The 22,500-nt window shown below is 42.3% G+C and overlaps 3 protein-coding genes across 8 annotated transcripts in view; 1 reads left to right on the top strand and 2 right to left on the bottom strand.

Moving 5' to 3' along the window:
* The window catches only part of ttc39b (tetratricopeptide repeat domain 39B), an 11,723-nt gene extending 8,316 nt beyond the window's left edge, over positions 1–3,407 (bottom strand). Inside the window, exon 1 of the mRNA XM_079477731.1 lies at positions 3,269–3,407. Within this exon, the coding sequence (XP_079333857.1) occupies positions 3,269–3,313 (45 nt within the window). The 5' untranslated portion in view covers positions 3,314–3,407. The remainder of the gene's footprint in view (positions 1–3,268) is intronic.
* A 1,269-nt stretch (positions 3,408–4,676) lies between these two features.
* psip1b (PC4 and SFRS1 interacting protein 1b) lies at positions 4,677–10,132 on the bottom strand. 2 transcript variants are annotated; one of them, XM_079477876.1, is made up of 15 exons: positions 10,075–10,132; positions 9,949–9,998; positions 9,621–9,698; positions 9,467–9,528; positions 9,029–9,167; positions 8,494–8,916; positions 8,180–8,387; positions 7,919–8,067; positions 7,585–7,823; positions 6,901–6,938; positions 6,693–6,772; positions 6,506–6,607; positions 6,213–6,375; positions 6,041–6,113; positions 4,677–5,853 (listed from the first exon to the last, which is right to left on the bottom strand). In XM_079477876.1, the coding sequence occupies exons 2-15, from the start codon at positions 9,964–9,966 to the stop codon at positions 5,829–5,831; spliced, it is 1,797 nt and encodes a 598-aa protein (XP_079334002.1). In that variant the 5' UTR covers positions 9,967–9,998; positions 10,075–10,132; the 3' UTR covers positions 4,677–5,828. The 2 variants fall into 2 exon arrangements, with proteins under 2 accessions (XP_079334002.1, XP_079334001.1); XM_079477875.1 differs by having other exon boundaries at positions 9,949–10,132.
* Positions 10,133–10,366: 234 nt separating this feature from the next.
* On the top strand, positions 10,367–18,979 carry ccdc171 (coiled-coil domain containing 171). 5 transcript variants are annotated; one of them, XM_079477519.1, is made up of 23 exons: positions 10,367–10,644; positions 11,018–11,182; positions 11,408–11,558; positions 11,826–12,000; positions 12,211–12,401; positions 12,753–12,899; positions 12,989–13,081; positions 13,158–13,318; positions 13,398–13,578; positions 13,658–13,769; positions 13,885–13,955; positions 14,488–14,577; positions 14,659–14,859; positions 15,164–15,331; positions 15,398–15,553; positions 15,691–16,270; positions 16,391–16,551; positions 16,721–16,843; positions 16,951–17,136; positions 17,736–17,881; positions 18,136–18,190; positions 18,280–18,390; positions 18,734–18,977. In XM_079477519.1, the coding sequence occupies exons 2-23, from the start codon at positions 11,055–11,057 to the stop codon at positions 18,821–18,823; spliced, it is 3,477 nt and encodes a 1,158-aa protein (XP_079333645.1). In that variant the 5' UTR covers positions 10,367–10,644; positions 11,018–11,054; the 3' UTR covers positions 18,824–18,977. The 5 variants fall into 5 exon arrangements, with proteins under 5 accessions (XP_079333645.1, XP_079333643.1, XP_079333644.1 ...); XM_079477517.1 differs by having other exon boundaries at positions 10,369–10,644; positions 16,373–16,551; positions 18,734–18,979; XM_079477518.1 differs by having other exon boundaries at positions 10,532–10,644; positions 12,759–12,899; positions 16,373–16,551; positions 18,734–18,979.
* Positions 18,980–22,500: the final 3,521 nt, after the last annotated feature.

The following is a 22,500-nucleotide window of genomic DNA, read 5'->3' as shown; positions in this document are numbered from 1 at the left end:
GTGTGTGTTCGTGCTTGTGTTTGTGGGTGTAAATCTGTAAGTGTGTGTGTGTGTGTGCATCTGTGTGTGTGTGCCTGCGTCTATGTGTGTGTGTGTGCATCTGTATATGTTTGTGCACCTGTGTGTTTGTGCCTCCGTCTGTGTGTTCACGTCTGTGTGTTTGCCTGTGTGTTTGTGTGTGTGTTCGCGTCTGTGTGTTTGCCTGTGTGTTTGTGTGTGTGCCTGCGTCTGTGTGTTTGTGTGTGTATCTGTGTGTGTGTGTGTGTGTGCGTTTGTGAGCGTGTGTGTGCTTGCCTCTGTGTGTGTGTCTGTGTGTTTGTGTGTGCATCTGTGTGTGTGTGTGTGCGTTTGTGAGCGTGTGTGTGCTTGCCTCTGTGTGTGTGTCTGTGTGTTTGTGTGTGCATCTGTGTGTGTGCGTTTGTGAGCGTGTATCTGTGTGTGTGTGTGTGTGTGTTCGTGCTTGCGTCTGTGAGTGTAAATGTGTAAGTGTGTGTGTGTGCATCTGTGTATGTTTGTGCGTTTGTGTGCATGTGTGTGTGTGTGCACCTGTGTGTTTGTGCCTCCGTCTGTGTGTGTGCATGTGTGTCTGTGCCTGTGTCTTTGTGTGTGCATCTGTGTGTGTGTGTGTGCGTTTGTGAGCGTGTGTGTGCTTGCCTCTGTGTGTGTGTATGTCTGTGTGTTTATGTGTGTGCCTGCGTCTTTGTGTTTGTGTGTGCATCTGTGTGTGTGTGTGCGTTTGTGAGCGTGCGTGTGTGTGTTCGTGCTCGCATCTGTGAGTGTAAATGTGTAAGTGTATGTGTGTGTGTGTGTGTGTGTGTACGTGCATCTGTGTTCGTGCTTGCTTCTGTGGGTGTAAACGTGCGTTTGTGTGTGTGTGTGACCTACATGACTCAGACAGACACAATATATTCATTTATAATATCAAAATGTGCGGTGAAATTCATTCTCATGAGCGTTTCATACAGATAATAACAGCTGTGTTTGCGCATTACAGATGAAACATCAGTCTGAAGTCATGTGATATTACACAACAGCCGACACATCAGGCTCAGTCCTGACACCAGGACATATTTTAAAGAATGTTGATCATCAAACACTGAATTTCTCTAAATATCTTCTTTTGTGTTCCACTGAAGAAAGACTCACAGACCTGACACATGATGACATCATATCAGTTCACAGTTAAACACACTAAATAACACTTGATATAAAGTTATGACCTCAAATGTGTTCTTGTGTTGATTCTTCATTCATACAGTGTGTTTGATATGTGTGATGTCTTGTGTGGTCTCTCATTTTGCACTCCAGTGGAAGTGTGTGTGTGCGTGCATGCGTGCGTGTGTGTGCGTGTCTGGAAGCAAATTCTTAAGATTCTTGTCGATGTACATGTTGTATATCTATCAGTAAATGTAAACTGTATTGTACTGAGTGTGTGATGTACATTTCTCATTGGATCTGTACACACACATATGACAATAAAACACTTGTAGTGTGTGGTGTCTGTGAAGCTTCACGAGTTCACTGGTCATGTTCCTGCGCTTTCATAAATGTCCTTGTGAAGGTCAAATCTGATCAGTAATGATGTGAGGTTATAAAGATCAAACTTCTGTTTCAATTGAATTACATGCACTAACAGTCACACTGCAGGTCATACAAAACCATTACATGCCATCAGATCACATGTTAAACACCACACACACACACACACACACACACACACACACACACACACACACACACACACACACACACACACACACACACACACACACACACACACACACACACACACACACACACAACAATGCTGTTTAAGAGCTTGTTGTTTTAATGATGGTTGATAGACAGGTAAACTGGTCAACTCTCATCCAGACTCACACTCATCAATGTTCATTATCTGGACTCGTCCCGAACACGTTCAAAACAATGTTTGCCTAAGGAGTCTCCCTAACTAGGCAGCCTTTAGGAAACAGCGTTATATTTATAATGCTTCTGAAAAACATTCATCTGAGAGTGTTTGGGATCTGTTCATTATAAGTGGATTACACTCATTACACACCGGCCTACACACACAAACACACACACACACACATCTGCAGTGGAAAACCACAAGGTCAATGTGTGCAACTTGATCTGAGGTTTTAACAAACATACAGCCCACACACACAACCTCGGGTGTGTATCAATAAATAAACACCACACAACACTTGTGCTGAAACACACACTGGTTGTGCGTGTGTGTGTGTGTGTGTGTGAAGCACCTGGTTGCCATGGAGATGTTTCAGGTGCACTGACAGATATTAATATCACATTAATGGTATTTGAACACTGGCCCATCTACGAGATCATACGAATGTTTTACATGTAACACACATGACATGAAATCTCCTGCCGTGATTTGAGCATAAATGGATCTGATGTAAATATTCTGGTTGTGGTGGACGCTTTGGTTTGGTAATAGACTGATGTGTACGACCATATATTTGTGTATTTTGTGACTGATGGATATTAGTGTATAGTTTACACTGGATACACATCTGAACTCATAATTACATTTCATTTTCTAAACATGAACATTTGAACACACTTATGTTGTACAGATAACTTACGGAAGTGCCATGTTTGAATCTTCAGCATGTAAATAAATACAAATTAACGCAGATGACGTGCTGGCAGCTCAACCAATGGAATAACACAGACGTCATGTGGTTTAAATATCGGCATATCTACAATGCGTATCGTATCACGGTTTGTGCGACGCCTCCGGTATTTTAAGAGTTCTATATATGGATGTGGTTATTATGTAGGCTGGTATTATCGCAACATTCTTGTGCTAGCTACTATAGAGAAAAATAACGAAAAGGAAAATAAAAACACTTTACGGCGACGTGCTTCAGGTGCAAGACGTCATCGCGGTTACGCAACCCACGTAAAGAACACACACACACACACCTGCGACCCAAGTCAGTGTTTATTAACCGTGATTTAAACGGTTTCATTTCACAGACTTCCGCATGAACGAGCCCGACACGCAGTGTCCGTGTCTCAAAACTCTCCGAGTTCCCTTCCTAGTCACCAGCACTACGCGTGTCAAATAACTCGCGTTTCTCTTTCCGGCGTTTGTGAACCCCAACGTTTAACGCGTTCAAATCCAGCAACGTTTTATAACGCGAATAAGCGCCAGTGTGTGTTTTTAGTGTGTGTGTGTGTGTGTGACAGGAATCACCTCGGGTTAATTCAGTCACAGCCGCTGATATCTGACACTCACCTCCTCCGCTTCCGCGCCGTCTGCTCCGGTACCGACCCGAGCCATGGCGCGTGTTATTATTCCCTGAGATCGGACGCCTCGCACATCTGGATCTGTCCGGTAACTCGGTCCAGCGGCTCTGCACAGACACCCGAATGTCGTCAAAGGTGTGACGTGATATCAATAGACACGCCCACCGACTGCAGCCCTGGCGACCCGTCGAAACATGCACGAAATATTGGTGTAAATAACTTTTAAATGTATCTTAGTGATGTACGGTCTGCTATCGATAATCAAGCGTTTATGCAATGTTCCATGAGTACGTGAACTGGATGAGTACTCGCTTAAAAAAAGGTTTCTTATAAATAATAATTAGGACATTCTGCCGTTGCTTGGTAACTTTCGTGGACCGGGCTGACACGTCATGTAATTATTATTCATGAGCCACGCCTTCCTGCTGTTGGGATTTGTCTATTCGTCAGTTTATCACATCATTATTATTCATGAGCTAGAAGACTCGCGCTGTACACTACAGAATGCTTTTATAAACACACTAGTGGTGTAAATCCTCCAGACCGGTCTTGGTCTCAGACTCAGTGGTCTCATGATTTTATTTCAACTGTGGGAATGACAGTAAATTGCTGGTGCATTGTCAGATTTATGTGTGAACATCCTTCATGTGATTGGATGTTAAACTTCTGGTTTTAAAGCATTCAGCACTTGTTCTGTTAGGTTTGTTCCTCTTACTGCTGGTGTGAGAATAATGTGGGATTGTCTTCAAGAAATCTATTCACACAAAGGCCCACAATATCCCAGATGTACTTATATGAGATCTTGTTTTTTATTTTATTTTATAACATCTGATGTGAAATAGATTTTGTATAATTATTCAATAAACCTCGAGATAATTGGTGACTTAAGTTTTAGACACAATTAAATGTCCCAAACAAATCTAGTATTAATCTGAACTTTTCTGAGCAACACACAGCAAATTTAGCTATTGATTAGATAAAAAAGAAATAAAACTAATGAAGTTATTGAATGTTTTGTTGACGGTCTCAGACTTTAATTCGTCTTTGGGTATTTACCGGTTTCTATGTTTAGTTGTTGGGATTCTTACCTGCACAAACATTTTAATGTTACAGTACGTGCGATAAAACATCATACACATAAATATCTGCACAATAAATAACCAAAGTTACTTCTATTATTATTTTATTACAGCTTTTTTGGATCTTTCGAATGAACTTTGGGAGTTCTGGTGTTGGTCTCAGTCTTGTCTAAGTTTTTGGTGGTCTCAACTACAACACTAAAACTCACCCTGTATAAAACTGAAATGATGTCGTCTACACTAGAAATTAATGACAATATTTCACAACAAATGAAGCACAAATACTTCAGTTTTACTACAGAACCATAACCTTACTTTGGTATTTGTAGAAAAATGGGGTTTATTACTGTAATAAAACCACGGTTCATTTCCCTACGGGGCATTTGCATCATCAATCATAAATTTTATAAGCTTCACTGAATATAACTTCATAATCTTAAAGGGATAGTTCAGCCAAAATTGAACTTTCTTGCCCTCATCCTCATTCTAAACCTTGGCGAGGAAGATATATTGAAGAAATGTGTGTGACCTATCCCTTTATGATGGATACACGATCTTGAAAAGGTCATCCATGAAGAGTGAACACACAACACAGAGAGCAGATGACATTCAAGATCACTTTTCCATGAAATATGCGGTTTAATATGACGACCGTGATCATAAAGACATTTTAATGTTTGTGTGACTAGCACCGGTTTCAATTCAGACATCACATGATGATGATGTACAACTCAACATTTAACAATTCAACATTTCAATGCTTCTCATTGATGTCCAGTTCAGAAGAGAACTGAAAAGTTTGAATGAAGTGTCTTTCGTATGCGGGACGTCTGTTGTCTCTCTTCTTTAGTTGTAGTGTCACATCTACAGTCAACAATGATAACAGCCATCGATGATCAAGTAAAACACAGCTGAACACTGCGGAAGCTTTATAAACTGTAAATATACGGGAATGAATGCTCTGTAAATGAGGGATTTGAAAATACGGTGGTGGCAATTTAAAACTAATTATTTGTCTTTATTCTGTTCAGTCGCCATCAGGATTCACAGGATCAGAACACTTCAGCTGCTCATAACGTCTGCCGAGGTGTGATCACATAGTGAGCGAGAGATGATGTGGACCGACAGAATAAACACAAATGTGAGCAACATTTAATACTTGCTGTGTCAGGAGATTCACAAACGGAGAACAGACGCTCTCTTTATCTGCTCTGCGTGACCTCGACGGAAACACGCAAATCAAATCTCATCTGAGACCAGCAGCATGAAGCTTTCAGACGTTAAAAGAGATCAGATCAGCTCTTAAACACTGATGGTGAGAAATACAAAAAGAATCTCACTGGACCGAGAGTGTCGGCTAAAACGGCTCATCATGGGATAAATAAATAACTGCAGATCAGCTCAAACTCTCTCTCTCTCCCCAACACTGATTCCACAACATTTAAAAACAAGTCATTCTGTTTCTTCGCATCAGCTTCTGTCTTCATCAGACGCACTGCAAACAGATCAGACATCAGATCAGACACCAGCGGCACAACACATGCAGGGGTCACTTATACTGTGTTCTACATCTATAAAGGTTTGTCTGTTCACATATATTGATCGTAACATCCATTTACGAAGGTGGCTGCATTGTCGACGGCAGACAGCCAATCGCTATCAGAGCCGTGATGCTGTCATACCTGTGAGGCACAGCGGTCTGAGATGTTTGTTCTGTGTGTGTGGTCTCCTCGCTGACGCCCATCTCACATATAACTGAACACAAGAGATTCAAGTTTGTTACTGCTGGTGAACAGTTGAAACTGGTGTTATAATAATAATAGAGAGGAACCATCTGTACTAAAGCTGGCCCACCGTGGTCCTGTCGCTCTGCTCTCTCTCTCTCCTCCTGCAACGAGTGGATGTACTCTTGACTCAGAGTGTCCTCGGCATCTCCGATGAGGTAGATGTTTTTAAAGCGATGGTACAGCATGGAGGCCTTAAACATGATCGCCTCACTGCCTCTGAACCAGCGCATCTGAAAACACGTTTAATTGAGCACGTCTCGTCTGTGTTCTCACAGAGAATTAACATCAATAAAGCTTCAGGACATTTGTAATCATTTTTACTTTACTGTACTGTGTCAAATCTTAAATGTGTGCAAGTACCTTTCTGAGCGTGTCGATGAGCTCGCTGTGATTCTGCATGTTTCGAGATGAAACTGGAACTTGACTCAGTTCATCCAGAGCCAATAAACATCTACTGACATCCTGTGAAACACACACGAGTGTCAGCTCTGAGAACCACCGATATAATGACAAATCATCTGTATTATGATGTTAAACGGGTTCATACAGGATTATCCAGCGTCATTGAGATTCTGATGTCCCCGTGCAGCCGGTACAGCAATGAATCCGTGACAGACAGAGACGGTGCTGAAACGCACACACACACGTACAGTTAGAGATGTCCGTCCACACACACACACACACACACGTACAGTTAGAGATGTCCACACACACACACACACACAAACGTCTTTCATATACAGTGTGTGTCTCACCTTTACTGTCGTCCCCTCTGCTGGTAATATTCTGCGGTCTGAAAGCATCAACATTTCAAAACATTATGAATAAAAACACATTCATTTAATAAAGAAAATGCTAAAGGAACGTCAGATGCTTGTAATAACTAAGACACACAGGTTCAAATATATTTAAATATTAACTGTATTATACTAATTCATTAAAGTCCCAGTGAAATAAAATTCATTCCTATTTTCTCATGAAATACTGCATTGTTTATTGTAAATAGTTTATCAATGTGGGTCATTCTCTTTTTAAAATTCATGTGCCCTCAAAATCTGAAAATGCATCCAATCAATTCGCAGTGAAAAACACAAGCCATTCCCACTGTTTTATTCTCATTCGAAATTCCGTTTCACTCAGAAATGTGTCAGAATACAGAAGTAAACACGGCCACGACATCTAGTTCACAGGGACTTTAATTTATAAATCAGATTTTCAGACATGCGCCGTATGTTGGTTATACTCCTCAAACAGCAGAAATACATGTGGCATATCAAACAGTTCTCGCTCTGATGATGGTGATTGTCAGTGTGTGACATTGAAATAACACATTTATACGTTCAAAACCCAGAGATGGAGCCCATCTGAGGGAACACAGGGGCCTGCAGGCGTTTCTCAACTATTTGAAGCATCATGAGTGACACACTGAATTCACTTACTCTGTTCTCTTCTCTTCTGATTCGGTGTTCTGCTCAGTGTCTTCTCTTCTCTCCTCTGCTGGTGTCAGCGGCCCGCGGTTTTCATCTCGCACTCCGCGGCTCCTCTCGGCTCGTTTCTGCACATCCTCGTGTTGCGTGGGTTTTGTTGTAGATGTTTGCGTCTTTCCTCGGGTGGATGTGACCAAACCCTGCAGAGATCTTAACACACTCTGCCTCTTCTCTGCCGGGATCTTACTCTTCTACACCACACAGACAGACAGACACAGACAGACAGACAAATGTCAGCATGCGTCTCTGTATCGGCTCTTTCTAAAGCTCTCTCGTCCTCGCTCACCTCTTCATCTTTGTGTGTCTTCTGTTCTTTGATCTCCTGCTTCTCAAAGATGCTCAGAATGTCACACTTCACGTCTTTGGGTTTCTTCTCCGGCTCTTTTTTCTGCCCCTCATTCTTCTCTGATTTTTCAGGAACACACGTGTCTTCTCCTGCGTGTCCAGATAGAGACGGTTTTGATCAGCGTGTTGTGTGCATCAGCACAGCAAATTTTACAAGAAGAAAAGAAACGTGGAGTAAAAAAATAAATAATTTCAGGTTGACCTTGGCTTTCTGATGTCATCAGATCAGTCTGAATGAAAGACTGGAGTTCAGCTGCTGAGCTCGAGGGACTAGACACACAAATCTCGGTCTTCTCATCACTTTCAGTTTCCGGCCGTTTGCGTTTCAGAATTGACGGATTCACAGATCTGTCAGCAGCGTCGGGTTTGGTCTCCTTCACATCTAATCTGGAGCGTGTGACCCTTGAGGACTGAAAGAGACCAAAACATCAGAATCTGTAATTAATCAGGCAGTTGACTAAATGTTGTCTGACTGATCAAACTAAGACAACTGAAATGTTGTAGAACTAAACAAACCTTATTTTGATTATTAGCATCTGTGCGTTTCTTCACCACTGAAACTATTTTTAACATGCGTTTCCTGCGGGCAGAAAGCACTGTTCCCGCAACAGCTCGTCTTGCCAACATGATGCTTTTGGACGATAATGTCCTCCGTTCTGATGTGACCCTCTTGAGGGCCCGCGGAGTGCTCACAGGAGGACAAGTTTTTGCCCTAACTCTCAAGCGTGATGTTTTGTGTCCTCTTGATGTTTTGGAATCGGTGCTTTTGTTGTTTTTCACAGGGGTTTCACTCTTGTCTGGGGTCACTGACTTGGTTTCATTCTCTGATGCTGAATCTTTAGCAGTCTGGACCTTTTCATCATCCGGATTTTCCACTTTCTTCTTCTTGGCTTTTGAAGTGGGTCGACACTCCAACAGTCGTTTCACTAGAGCCGCTTTCTGACAAACACACAAAAACATTCAGAGAAAACAACATCACGGCTTGCAACGCTGCTTCTGTAAGTAAGACGGACAATCCAAATAAACGGTGACATTCATTATAAACACTGACCTTCTGACCTCTGAGGCAAACGCCCGGGTCATTCTCAATCTCCCACATGCCCTCCTCGAACCCACCGCGTTTGATCGGCCGCCCATATTGTTCTTTGTTGGGCCAGTAAGGGACGATGTCTTTGGGAAAAAGAAACGTTCTGGAAACGAGCAAGTAAACAACGGGCAGCTGTAAACAGTGGACTCATTTTGCATACGCGATTACATTATAAGCATCACAAGAGCCGTCTGCAGGGTCAAGAGAGAGATGTTGACATCAGAGATGACCTCAGTTATTTCCATTCCCTATTTATTTTCTATTCTCAGATTGTATTCTGTTTGTATACTGAATAATTTGACAACACTATCAGATTATTGCAGGAATTCAGTACACACAGAAAAAGCCCAACGAACGGCAGTAATATTTTGAATGAAGTGTGTTTGTTTGTGTTTCACTTACGTCGTGTGTGTTCCATAAAAGAAGATGGGTATCTTATGTTTGGGGGCTTTTCCTTCACCGATCTGACAACAAACAAACCATCAGTTTTAAATTGACCTCATTTGCATATCAACTGAATATAAAGAATAACATGGATTGCGAGACATAAACTCACTCTGGCAGGCCAGAAGGGATAACCCTTCATCTTAGCAAACACAACATCTCCAAACATTAAATCCCCTGTCACCTGCATCTAAACAATAATAAAACAAACACTGTGTCACGTGCCAATAACACAACAAAACAATCAACCAAACTCACAAACAAAACATTTCTCATAACATTACCTTTATGTCTCACACACACACAAAAAACAGTTTGTATTGTGATTTTATGACTTGATAGGAAGAGTTTATTATAGTCAGTTGTGTGTAAGAGAACAGCTCTAGCAATGTTTTGCTAGCACGCGCTAACGCCAACTCAGTGTAGTCATATAAACTCACCTTTATTGTTTTCTGCATATCCCCTCACTCAAGTGACATCTTATAGACACCTTTCATTAAAAACAGAACAATAAAAAGGCTGAATAAAAAGCACTTATCCCGTAATGAATGAAACGACATGGAGACCTGCACAAGACAACGCGTCCCCTCTGGAGGGAATGAATGGTGTAGTCCGGTCTCCCGCTCATAGCGCGGGCGGAATAAACCATTTCAGAGAGGGAAGGACGAGTTTGTAAATATTCACGATTTACCTAAATATAATCTAAATCTCTTAACATTGTTATTAATTGTAAACAAATAAACGCATGCGTTGCATTTTATTCGTATGCCCATGGATATAAATAATTGTCGCTTATTACAAAATCACGTCTCAATTCTTCACGCCGGATGTTAAATAGTTAACCGATCGGAGCGGGAAGCGGCAAAGCAAAGACGTTTTCAAATATTGTTACACTTTATTTTAATATTTTAAAAAACGAGCACAAATATTTCACATTGATGTAACAGTTAATGCTAAAGAAAGAGAGGTCTTCCAAGAGTGACATTTAATCGCTGTTTCTGGGGGGAGGGGTTATTTGTTGTCATAGGGACGCTGAACATGGCGTCACGTTCACACAGACGCGGACTCCAAAACTTTTATTCACAACTGACGATTAACACTTAAATAGGATAAACTGATATTAACGTGCATTTGTGGTGAGTTGTTTGTAGAAATGTTTGTATTGATTTGTGTTAGTCTTATTCAATTAGTTAGTCAATTTTCAGATGCTGTGATTTATGTCATCATTTCACATGTTTACACAAATATCACAGTGTTTAACTGTTTATGAACTACAACAATAGCATATATAAATACGTCGCATTAGAACAAAAATTGTATCTGGATCACATTCATGTTCTGTATGATCTTTTTCTCAATATGCTTAAGTTACATGATTTGTATTTGTACCTTACAAATTCTTTCTTATGTTTTAATTTTTACATCATCCCCTAATAAAGCACATCTGCACATAATCATATAAAGTTCAAATGATTAATTCCTGATCGTCGTGTCTTAATGTTTTTGCAGAATTCAAAACAGTTGATTTAATTGTTCCACTGACCTCATGCCTCAGTCATCTGCTACCCGGCAACGCCCTAGCAACCGGGTCAAACGTAAAGACAGCGGTCACAGTGTTTCCACACCGCAGGAAGTCACCCTGTCATCTCGAGACTCGCAGGACGAGGTCATCAGGTCTGTATCAAACACGGTTGTGTGTGTTTGTAATTTGCTTTCCTGTATCTCAGTGGTAAGAGCATTGTGTTAACAACGCAAGGTTGTGTGTTGGATCCCAGGGGATTGCAGATACCTGTGTATAAATGTATAGGATAATGCTATGTAAGTCACTTTGGATAAAAGCATCTGCCAAATGCATAAACGTAAATTTGTGTTAGTGACATCAGTCTCTTGTATTTCCAGACTGCGAGACCAGATCGATCGCTTGCAGAAAGACAGACAGGTCAGCGAGAGGGAGACAGGCGAGGGCTTTACTCTCACTGCAGAACTGAGGTGGAAACTCAACCTTCTGGAGAAAGAGAAGCTGCAGTTCACTTCCAAATACAATGAGGAGGTGCGTCGTCATATTAAACCTGTGCAAGACATGCAGCATATTATATCGCATCCCACAATGCAGTGCACATGAGCCGAGGGTCTGCTTCCATTATGATTTCACTGTAGATGCTGAATTAAACATGTGATATAGTGAGGTCACGTGATAACCGCAGTCCGTCATGTTGACTATTTGACAAAGTGAAGTGTGTTTCACTCTCAGTGCCCTTATCAGGGTACATCACACAAGCTACACAAATCAAGTTATTGTTTCCATGTATGTGTGCAGGTGTCACAGTATGAAGCTCAGGTTGCCCGGTTGCGGGCGCAGGTGGAGCGTGGAGAGGCTCTGCGACAGACGCTGGAGTATGATGTTGCCGTGGTGAGGAGGGATGTTGCAGTCGAGAGGCGAAAAACTGAAGAGAAGATGAGAGACCTGAGAGAACACAATCTAAAGCTGGAGGGTGTGTGTGTGTGTGTGTGTGTGTGTGTGTGTGTGTGTGTGTGTGTGTGTGTGTGTGTGTGTGTGTGCGTGCGTGCGTGCGTGCATACATGTGTGTGTGTTCATAGTGCTATAGACATGCTCATAAATTCCCTACACACACAAGTTGACCATTAATGCACAAAAACTATGCAGGCCCCCGTATGTTTCTTTAACACCGAGTTGTGTTCAGGTGTTGTCTCAGAGCTGCATCAGAGAGCGTGTGATCTTCAGAGATCTCTAGAGATCACACAGAAGGCGCGTGAAGATGATCATCAGGACCTCCAGACGCAGCTGCACGAGAGAGACCGTCTGCTGCTGAACACAAACGCTGAGAACGACCGTCTGCACGCTGACAAGAGCCGTCTGGAGATGCTCATACAGGTGTGTGTTTGTGTCAGACACCGCATCACAATGGCGTTCCTGCAAATATAGCAAACAGTGGGTCTCATTCACTAAGCATACGTACTCACAGATATGTGCATGAAACCTACTTACGAACGTTTCATCTTAGGATAATAGTTATAGAAGTATATATAAGCTTAGATGTATATTAAGTATATTAAAGAGTAAGAAAAGCTGTCAGTCTATAGCTGGAGCTGCGAGGTTTCTCTGAATCACAGCGCGATTACAGCCGGCTGACGAGAACTTTAAACTGCGTGTGTAAAAAGTGTGTGTGTCAATAAAGAAACTGAAGTGTTACAGTGTGTTAAACTCAGAAATGATGTCTGACAGGAACAGACCGACACGCTACATCAGATGAGAGAAGAACTAGAGAGAATGAAGAGGGAGAGAGAGAACGACAGAGAGAAACTGGAAAACACATCAGCACAAGTGCAGCGCAGCACTGACAGAGAAGACAAACTGAGAGCTGACCTGCAGGTGACATCATGGATAGTTCACTTTCACTGTGAGCAACACTAGCATTGTGTTAATGAAACATCATTATGATGCTAATCGTGTGTGTGCAGTCAGCTCTGGAGAAAGTGAAGGTTCTGGAGCAGAAGGTCGAGTCAGAACGAGTCGCTCACCTGGAGTCGAAATTAAACTCCGAGATCATGCAGGTAATGCGCCCACGCGCACTTGTGTGTGTTTGACAGTGTAGTCATGTGACCCGTTCACAACTCGCTTCGTGTGTAGGTGAAGGTGAAGGATCTGGAGGACTCTCTCGGGCTGGAGAAGAGCAGTCACGCTGACGTTGTGTCCCGTCTGGAGATGTTGAAGCAGAAGTTCAGTGAGATGGAGAGAGCGTACATTCACGAGACAGACCAATCACAACACATCACACACAAACTCACACAGTAAGAACACAAGCTCTTGTCACACGTGTGTGTGTGTCTGTCTAACAGGATGAATGAATGACATGTTTGATGTGTTCAGGATGGAGAAAGATCATATGAACATGAAGACTGATCTGATTGGCCAGCTGGATCAAGAGAAGACCCAGTCTGCTGATCTGATTGGTCAGTTAGAGAAGGAAAGGGCGGAGTCACTGAAGCTGTCAGTCAGTCTGCAGGAGCAAAAGAAAGAGTGTACAGAGAGACAGCAGCAAATCAACCAGGTGAACATCTGTCTGTCTCTGACTTCAGTTTCAGTGTGAAGTGCTTTAAGTGTAAAGTGTGTGTGTGTGTGTGTTACAGGTGCAGAGGTCTCTGGTGTGTGTGCAGCAGTCATATGACCAGATGTTGTGTGATATTGTGGAGTTGTTGCAGGAGTTTCAGCAGCAGGGGGCGGCACACACTACTCATACAGGTCAGACAACACACAACACAAACTGATGAGCAACACTACACTTCATATAGTTCAGTGTGTGTGTGTGGTTGTGTTAAGATGTATTTCTCTGTTTGTGTCGGTGTCTATTATCTAGAAGGAGAAAAACCAAACGCATCTGCTCTGTTGGACATCCTGAGAAGAACTTTACACAACTTCAAAACACAGGTACACACATAAACATATATTACACAAGTACAACACACAGGCACACACACACACACACACACACATGTATTAAACAACACACACACACACACACACACACATGTATTACATTTAGTCATTTAGCAGACGCTTTTATCCAAAGCGACTTACAGAAGAGGAAACGTTGTAGTCTATTACAAGACTACAACGACAACAAACATTTTACACAACTACAACACACACACACATTACACAACTTCAACACACACACACACACACACTTTACACAACTACTACAACACACACACACACATTACACAACTTCAACACACACACACACACACACTTTACACAACTACTACAACACACACACACACACACACATTACAAAACTTCAACACTCACACACACACACACATATTACACAACTACTACAACACACATATACACTGTGGTTCACTTGCTGTGATTGTTTATGTCTCTCTGACAACATTTGTTGAACTTCCAGAAGAATGGTGACCAAATCTTCTGCTTTGTGTGTGTGTGTGTGTAGTTGCAGGAGAGTGCGGTGGTGATGCAGAAGTTGAATCATGAGATGTTTGTGAAGGATGAGAAGATCACAGAGCTACAGAAGAACACACAGGTGTGTGATTCTCAACACAAAACATGTTAAACACACTCATGCTGCACCGCACATAACCTGTCTGTCTCTCCGTCTGTCCAGGAGTGTGAAGCGCGGTGTGTGTGTGTAAATAAAGAGGTGAAGCGCTTGCGTGTGTGTGTTGCAGATGCTGCAGCCGATGTAGACAGAGCTCAGAAGGATCTGCACAGACTCACACACCAGCTGCAGGACGAGAAAACGCAACACACACACATCCAAACCCAGATGAACACACTCCAACAACAACACCAGAGAGACTCGCAGGTACACACACACACACATCAGATGTTTCGTTTTCCATCTTGATGAGTTTCATGAGCATCATTTGTAACTCCAGTGCTGTGAAACATAAACTACGTGAGGGTGGAGCTTAATTGAGCTCTTCATGATTTGATTGGCTTTTTATAACTGGGCATGAGATGTTATTGGTTGATATTGTTGAGTTGTTTTAGAGGAATCTGTGATTCATTCATGGTTATAAAGACAAACATGTGTTCTTCACTGATTTCACTCACAGAAGAGCATGAACATGGCTTGTGTTGTGTGTGTGTGTGTGTGTGTGTTTTAGGAGAAGTTTTCTTCCCTGCACATGTTGTATCAGCGTTTGGTCGCTGGATGTGTGCTGGTGACACCGGCACACAGCATGCTGGGTAGTTTCTCATGGGCAGAGCTTTGTGCTATGGTACAAGAGCATGTGGACACATTGACCGCTGACCTCACCGCGGCCAATCAGAAGGTGAGATCGGTCATACGGGATGCAACACATGTGTTGTCATCAGAGCTCACACTGTGTGTGTGTTAGGTGTCGTGTTTGGAGAGTGTGTGTGAGGGACGATCAGCTGCACTGGAGAGAGTGAGTGATCAACTGAAACAACGAGAGGAGATGTGGAGACAACAACGGCAAGATCTCAACACACACCACACACACATCACCAGCCAGCTTCAGCACACAATACAGGTACACACACCACACAAACACACATATGATTGTTCTTTAGTTGCACAAATCGCTTCTGTCTATTTTTCCCTACTTTGTTAGGCGCTTTGGATAAAAGCATCTGCTAAATGACTAAATGTAGTTGTGTTTCTCTGCAGGATCTCAGCAGGCAGCTAGAGGAGGCTGAGGGGCGTGTCCGCTGTCTAGAGCGCTGTCAGTCTGAGCAGGAACAGGAAGTGATGCGTCTTCAGGAGTCAGTGGGTGTGTGTGGTCGTGAGGATGCGTGTCTGTTAGCGGCGTGCGGTGTGTTGGCGGGTTGCGTGCGTGCTCTACGCAGACAGGTGTGTGTGTTGATGTGGCAGAAAGCCGTGCTGCAGGAGCGAGTCTGTGAGGCTGAGATTCTGCGGATGGATGTCAACACACTGCTGCACGCGCTCACTGACGCCGGGGTCAAAGGTCAGCCAGAAGCGAGAGGTCGGGCAGCACTACGGTTACGGCGATGTGTGATCGCAGTGCTGGCGGTTGGACGTCTCTGTGCTCTCGGCCGGAGCTCTTCTGTGCTGTTCCGTGTTGCCGTGGGTTACGGGAGGCAGCCGGATGTGTGTGTGAGTGATGTGGAGGTCAGAGAGGAAGAGGAAGATGAAGACCACAGAGTGATGAAGACACTGAAGTCCTCTGAGCTGCTCGTCCTAATACACACCTGCATGGAGGGAATCCACCAGGAGCTGAGAGGAACAGGTGACAACACGCACAAACACACACACACACTTGTGTTGATCACAACAACCAAATATGAACCGCTTATAAAACTAAATGTGTGTGTGTGTGTGTGTGTAAAAGACTCTGTGATGTCAGCAGTTCAGAGCAGATGTAAGAAGTTGTTTGAACGGCTGCTGTCAGACGTGGACGCTCAGTGTTGTGGGCATAATGGGAAGGGCTCGTTGGCACGGCGACTGGGTCTGGGACTTCATAAGCTCACAAGTGTACCACACACTATACACGGCTACACTAACAGCAAGGTATGAACACATACACACACACACAATAACAGGAAGTGTAAATATGTGTGTGTGTTGTAAAACGAGGCCTGTGCCAACATTTGAATGTTTTCAAAATTATTCAATGAATCACTCCGACGGTTAAACATATTTCAACAGTCACAAAATGCAGTGCTGTGTTGTTGTGCAGGTTCTGGTTGCGTCTCTACAGAAACACATTCTGCAGTTCACGCAGCGGCTGCATTCAGCTGAGGTCGAGCGCAGGAACCTGCGACTGCAACTGTCACGCATGAACCGCAAAGACACACACACTGTGAGTCCTGTGGATCTGTGTATCTCGTGAATACTGCTGCTGTTATGAGCGTTTCATTCAGATACTTCTTTTATTTGTACTGATGTTTGTAAATGTGTGTGTTTCAGGCGTGTGTTCCTGTACAGCGCTTTGAGAGTGTATGTAGTGAGCTCAGAAGTGCACTAGAGAGGGAGCAGTGTGCTCAGCGTCTGCTGCATGATCAGGCAACACAACTTCAGCGGCTGGACGTCAGCATGCAGCGACACACGAGAGAACAACTGAAGAACAACCAGACGCTGACACACGCACTCCAGGTACACACACACACACAGGTTTTACACAGTCATGGAGGTGACCTCTGTTGTGAGGGGTTCCTGTTTTTTTAGGATTTTGTTTGTTTGAGAACAGAGTCTGATTGGCCAGCTAAAGATGAACACACATGACGGACTAAAGTTCCGTTCACATTATAACCATAACTGTAAAGATGACTGTAACTATAACTATATTTGCGTCCACACCAGCGGACGATAACAATAAGGTTATGTTTATTTGTTCTCAGTCACTAAAGTGAATGTAGATGACCTGCTGCTGATGCTTTCGTTTTCATTCCCGAATGTATTTTCTCCAAAATATGAGAGCAAAGGCTGGATGCTCTCTCTGAAGGTGCGCTGGTGTCCAGGACGTAAAGCATATAGTTTGCCTGCTTGTTGTCTCATAATCTTTACATATATTATATCCCGCCGTAAACACACCGGATTCAGACATGAAAGCCCTATTGCGATCACCAACAGTCAAACATTACGTATGTTTTATCGTTCATCAGCTGGGAAAACATCGTTCTGAAAGTGATCCCAACTATATTAATCTCTGTATCTTTATAGTTATGGTATGAACAGTGGGATTGTGTTTTCAGAGTCTGTCAGACACTAAACGTGAGCTGAAGAGAAAAGATCTGTGTCTGAGATCACTGGAGAAACATCTCAACCAATCACAGCAGGAGAAAAAACAACTACAGCAAAGCATCAAGAGCGCTGAGGAGGCACTGAGCACGGCTGCAAGGTAACACACACACACACACACACACCTGTCACATTATCACACAATTATTCATAAGTGTCTCTGTATTCTGCTTTGATCAGCTACACTCACTGTCTTCATGTTACAGATGCAAAACTATTTGAACGAAAAGTTCATTTATGTTAATTAAATATGAATTTATTGATTATCCCTAAATCTAATTACTCTAATGCATTTTATAAATGAAGAACATTATCATTTGAAATCTGAAGGGTTTTCTATGGCTGCATTTATAGGAATAAAGAATCTCTGATGAGCTACATCAAATCTGTGGAGGACTATTTGAAAGAGGCAAAACACACACACACACACACACACATTGGATTATGAGGAGTGTTGTGTTGTGGACAAAAATCATCATCATCTCTTTATATTTTCAGATGAGAGATGACATCATTCTGTGCAGGGGGGTGTCATCACAGGATCATGTGACCCTCCTCCTGCCCAATCCTCCCAGTATCATTAGAAACCCACAGACTGACGCCTGTCAGGTAAATCACGTGTGTGTGTGTGTTTGTGTGATCACATGTCATGAGGTGTGTGTCTGTGTGTGAGTGTGATCACATGTCATGAGGTGTGTGTCTGTGTGTGAGTGTGATCACATGTCATGAGGTGTGTGTCTGTGTGTGTGTGTGTGTGATCACGTGTGTGTGTGTGTGTGTGCGTGCGTGCGTGCGTGAGCGCGCGTGAACGCGCGTGAGTGTGTGATCACATGTCATGAAGTGTGTGCGTGTGTGATCACATGTCATGAAGTGTGTGCGTGTGTGATCACATGTCGTGCGTGCGTGCGTGCGTGTGTGATCACATGTCATGAAGTGTGTGTGTGTGTTGTAGAGTTTGGTGAGATGTTTCCTGGAGCTCTTTCAGCTGATGGTCTTGAAGGTCTCCTCTCAGGATCAAGAGATGTCATCATCACACAGCTGAAGAATGTGACAATCATTCATCATCACCCCGACAGGTCTTCTGTATGTAAATGAGCTCTGTGATGATTGGCTGTGTGTTTTAACATACATGATGCTCTCATGTGCTGCTGTTCATTTCTGTTTGCTTGGATTAAAAGACAGATTGTGTTTACAGTACGTGTTGTTCAGTGTCTCTCTCTCTTTGTGTTTAATGGTGATGTGTGATTATGATTTAACTTGAAGAACAGGTGGACTGTGGGACAGAACTATATCCATCCTAGCTTTCCTGTAGCTCAGTGGTTTAAACAGGCGCTAGCAACCCTGAGGTAATGGGTTCGATCCAAGCGGATTGCATTATGACATTAACTGCAAATGAAAGTAAATGATGTTTGTGTGTGTTTGTTCTGTCTGTGATTGACAGGTAACAATATTTATTCATCCTTATTAATGTTTTCGATAGCTAAACGACAGTGAGCAAAACTAGAGTCACATGTGTAAAACTCTAACTACAGTCTGCACAGCAGCAGTTCATGTGGACCAAACTCTAGTTCGTTTTTCATTGCTTGAACACAGTTTTCAAAACTCTACACACTTATCCCACAACCTGCACAACACTGTGGATTTACAGCACTTTGTTCAAATGCTAACACACTGCTGTCAAAACTGTGAACCACACATTCAAAACAGAACAGATTTCATGTCTTGTGCCTTTCAGCTGAAAGGTTAAGCAGGTGTCTTGTTTTAGACTTGTTAGTGAAACACACACACACGTATATATAAGGTAGAGCTCAGAAAGACTAATTTTGGAAATGGAACAAGGAAGATGGGCTCGTGGAGGGAGAAGAGTGTCAGGGAGAGAGGAAGACACAGAGCTGTTATTTCAGATGAAGCTTCACTTATAGACCCTGTGGTGAATCATGGTCTCTCATTGAGAGAGGAAGGGTTGAGGGTCAATCTGCAAAGATCCACAGTGGCTTCTGTAATGTGAATTTTCCATCATACAAACAGCTGAGTCACATCCTTACAGTAAATGAAAACATTACAGGAATTTATTTTGTATTTCAATTACAGTATAGAATATTTACACAGATATATTACAGTACGTTTGACTGTAAAATATATAGTTTTACAACAGGACCCAAAGGCCGACCCCAACAGGAGGAAGAGGAGAAATATGACTTTGTATGAAGTCACTGAAATAGTTGAAACTGTAAAGATGTAAAGTTTGTATTTTGTGTATTGGTGTTTTTCCTCTCAGTGTGTTGTGAGTGACAGTGTGTGTTATCTCAGTGAGGGTTGTGTATTGTGTTTGGCTGCACTGAGCCGTGTGTTAAGAGTTGTGTTGCTTTGAATGAGTTTTGCAGGTGATGTGAAGAGTTTAGCTCAGGTGACTGTTGCTAGTGCAGACTGTAGATAGAGTTTTACACATGTGACTCCAGTTGTGCTCACTGGCGTTTAGCAATAGAAAAAAACTGTAACACATATAACTTTTGATGTTATTCATGTATTAATAAATGTTCATATTAACATGAATAAACCCTGTTGAAGTAGTCAGTGTTCATGTTTAACGGCCTTATTTTAAGTGTTGTCATTTTAAAGTCTTGGGCAGATATCAGTCCGTTTAGTGTGTGTGGTATCTGGGGAGAGAAAACGTTGAAGCATCAGTTTGTCTGATGTCAGCAGTATGAGAGACTTGTGTCTGATCATCTCCAGAGACGTGTGTGTGTGTCGCTGTGAGGAGGATTACACGATGGGATTTTTGTCATATTTCTCAATAGCTTTGGACTCATCCGTCTGATGAAATTCTGTTTTCACTGTGGTCCTGTCCCGCGACTGAGCTTTAATTCCTTCTGCTCTGTCAACCGCTTCAGCATTGAGCTTCATTACTGTAAATATTAGAGCAACTTGAATGCCTGTCATCTGTACATCATACAGCAGATTAATTTCCTTATAAAACACATTCAGAATTTCTTAACCCAGTAAAATGTGACTGTCAGCGTGCTTCAGAAGTTCAGAGACAAACAACACGGCAGAAATCACATCACACTACAGACACGCTGTGAGTTCTGTGTGATCTAATATTACAGCTTTATTATTCTATATCACATGTTTCATGATGAAGTTGAAAGATTATATGTTCAACATACAAACCTGTATCTTGTTCTCTTACTCTATGTTGCTTTTCATTTCTGCATCTAATGTTTTAATGGGATTAAACGTTATTGCTCCGATGTTTCTCTTTTTATACGGAGATTTGATCCAATTCTCAGTCGTTGAGTTTGGAGGTGTAAAACAAATGTAGATTGTAGAGGTCAGATCCTCTGGATTTGAGTACATGTGATGAGAAATGTTTGAGATCTTTAATAATATTGACTTGCTGACGGGACGAATCTGAGATCAGTTTGACACATTGACATCTCTTCTAAAATGACTTTCTGAGATCATTGTTTTTTTCTCACATTAGAGAAACTTCTGAAAGTTTTAATTATGAGAAAGATGATCAAGTCAAACTTCTGCTGTGAGTTTCTCTCTCTCTCTCTCTGTGTGTGTTTGTCCCCCTTTATGTTGCCAATGTGCCAAGTTGGATGGAGCACAAAGAGTCGTGTTGGGAGTGGGATCAGCTCACATCTCTGGTGTTCTCATCTCAATGTGGAACAGCAGAATGTGGCATCAGAGGAAAAGAGGAGTAAAGTAGGTTCGTCTCCTCCTCTCTTCCTCACGGGTAGCACGTAAAACCTTTTTTTTTTGGCAGGGTCATCTGAGCACCGATTGGCCACGGCTGGCAGGTAATGCTGTTTGCCACACTGACGACACAAATGAGGACAAACGCACAGAGACGCTTTGATGCAGATCCCCAGTTACTTAAACACAACAACCTTCATTTATTCACAAGAGTCGTCCCATCGGCGTCTAATCAACACACACGACGTCTAGATATTAACTATTAATTCTGATGTTTCAGGCTCTTCAGCTGCCAAAGGCCTGATTTACACCTGCACACACGCGCAGCAGTTTTGTGTCTCTTAAGAGTTGGTTTCTAGGTACACATGACAATAACCTGAAGCAGTTTTTTGGTTTTGTTTTCTGGCATTCATTTTAACAATCTGTTTCAGGATTCAAGAACCGTTGTTTTATCAGCTTGTGTTAAATTATCATTTTTAAAGAATGTTAAACAAAATAAAGATTATTACAGATGCAAGGTTAAGACAAACCGTGTTTAATTATTGTGCATCATTGATTCGTTGATATTTGTGTTTTTGATGAAAACGGTAGCTTGAGACTGATGGTGTGTGTTCCAGAAGAGCACGCGTGTGGTGGATTCTTCATCTCAAGTCATGATGAGACAAAGTTTCTTTATTTGTTCTTCTTCATGTGGTTGTAAATCTGCATGTGACTCTTTTTAAAAGAAGATATTTTGAGAAATGTCTCTTTTGTGTTCATTCAATGGAAGTCAATGAGGTTCAGTGTCATTTTACAGTTTATTTTCACATTTGGAAATTCAAACTTGATTCATGAACAGAACTCTGTGATCCCAAACTGATCAGAGAACTTTACTGTAGTTACATGCTGAAGTTCATTTGGTTTTCATGTCTGAATCTCTTTTGTGTGCCGTTGACATGAAATACACGAGGATTTAAAATGAGTGTATTACTTAAAACATATTCTCTCTCACAGGTCTGTGTGTGTGTGTCTGCGTTT

The sequence above is a fragment of the Barbatula barbatula genome (genome assembly GCF_947034865.1).
Source record: "Barbatula barbatula genome assembly, chromosome: 17".
Taxonomy (NCBI): Eukaryota; Metazoa; Chordata; class Actinopteri; order Cypriniformes; family Nemacheilidae; genus Barbatula; species Barbatula barbatula.
The sequence above is the reverse complement of the archived record's forward strand: the minus strand, read 5'-3'. Positions and strand labels throughout refer to the sequence as shown.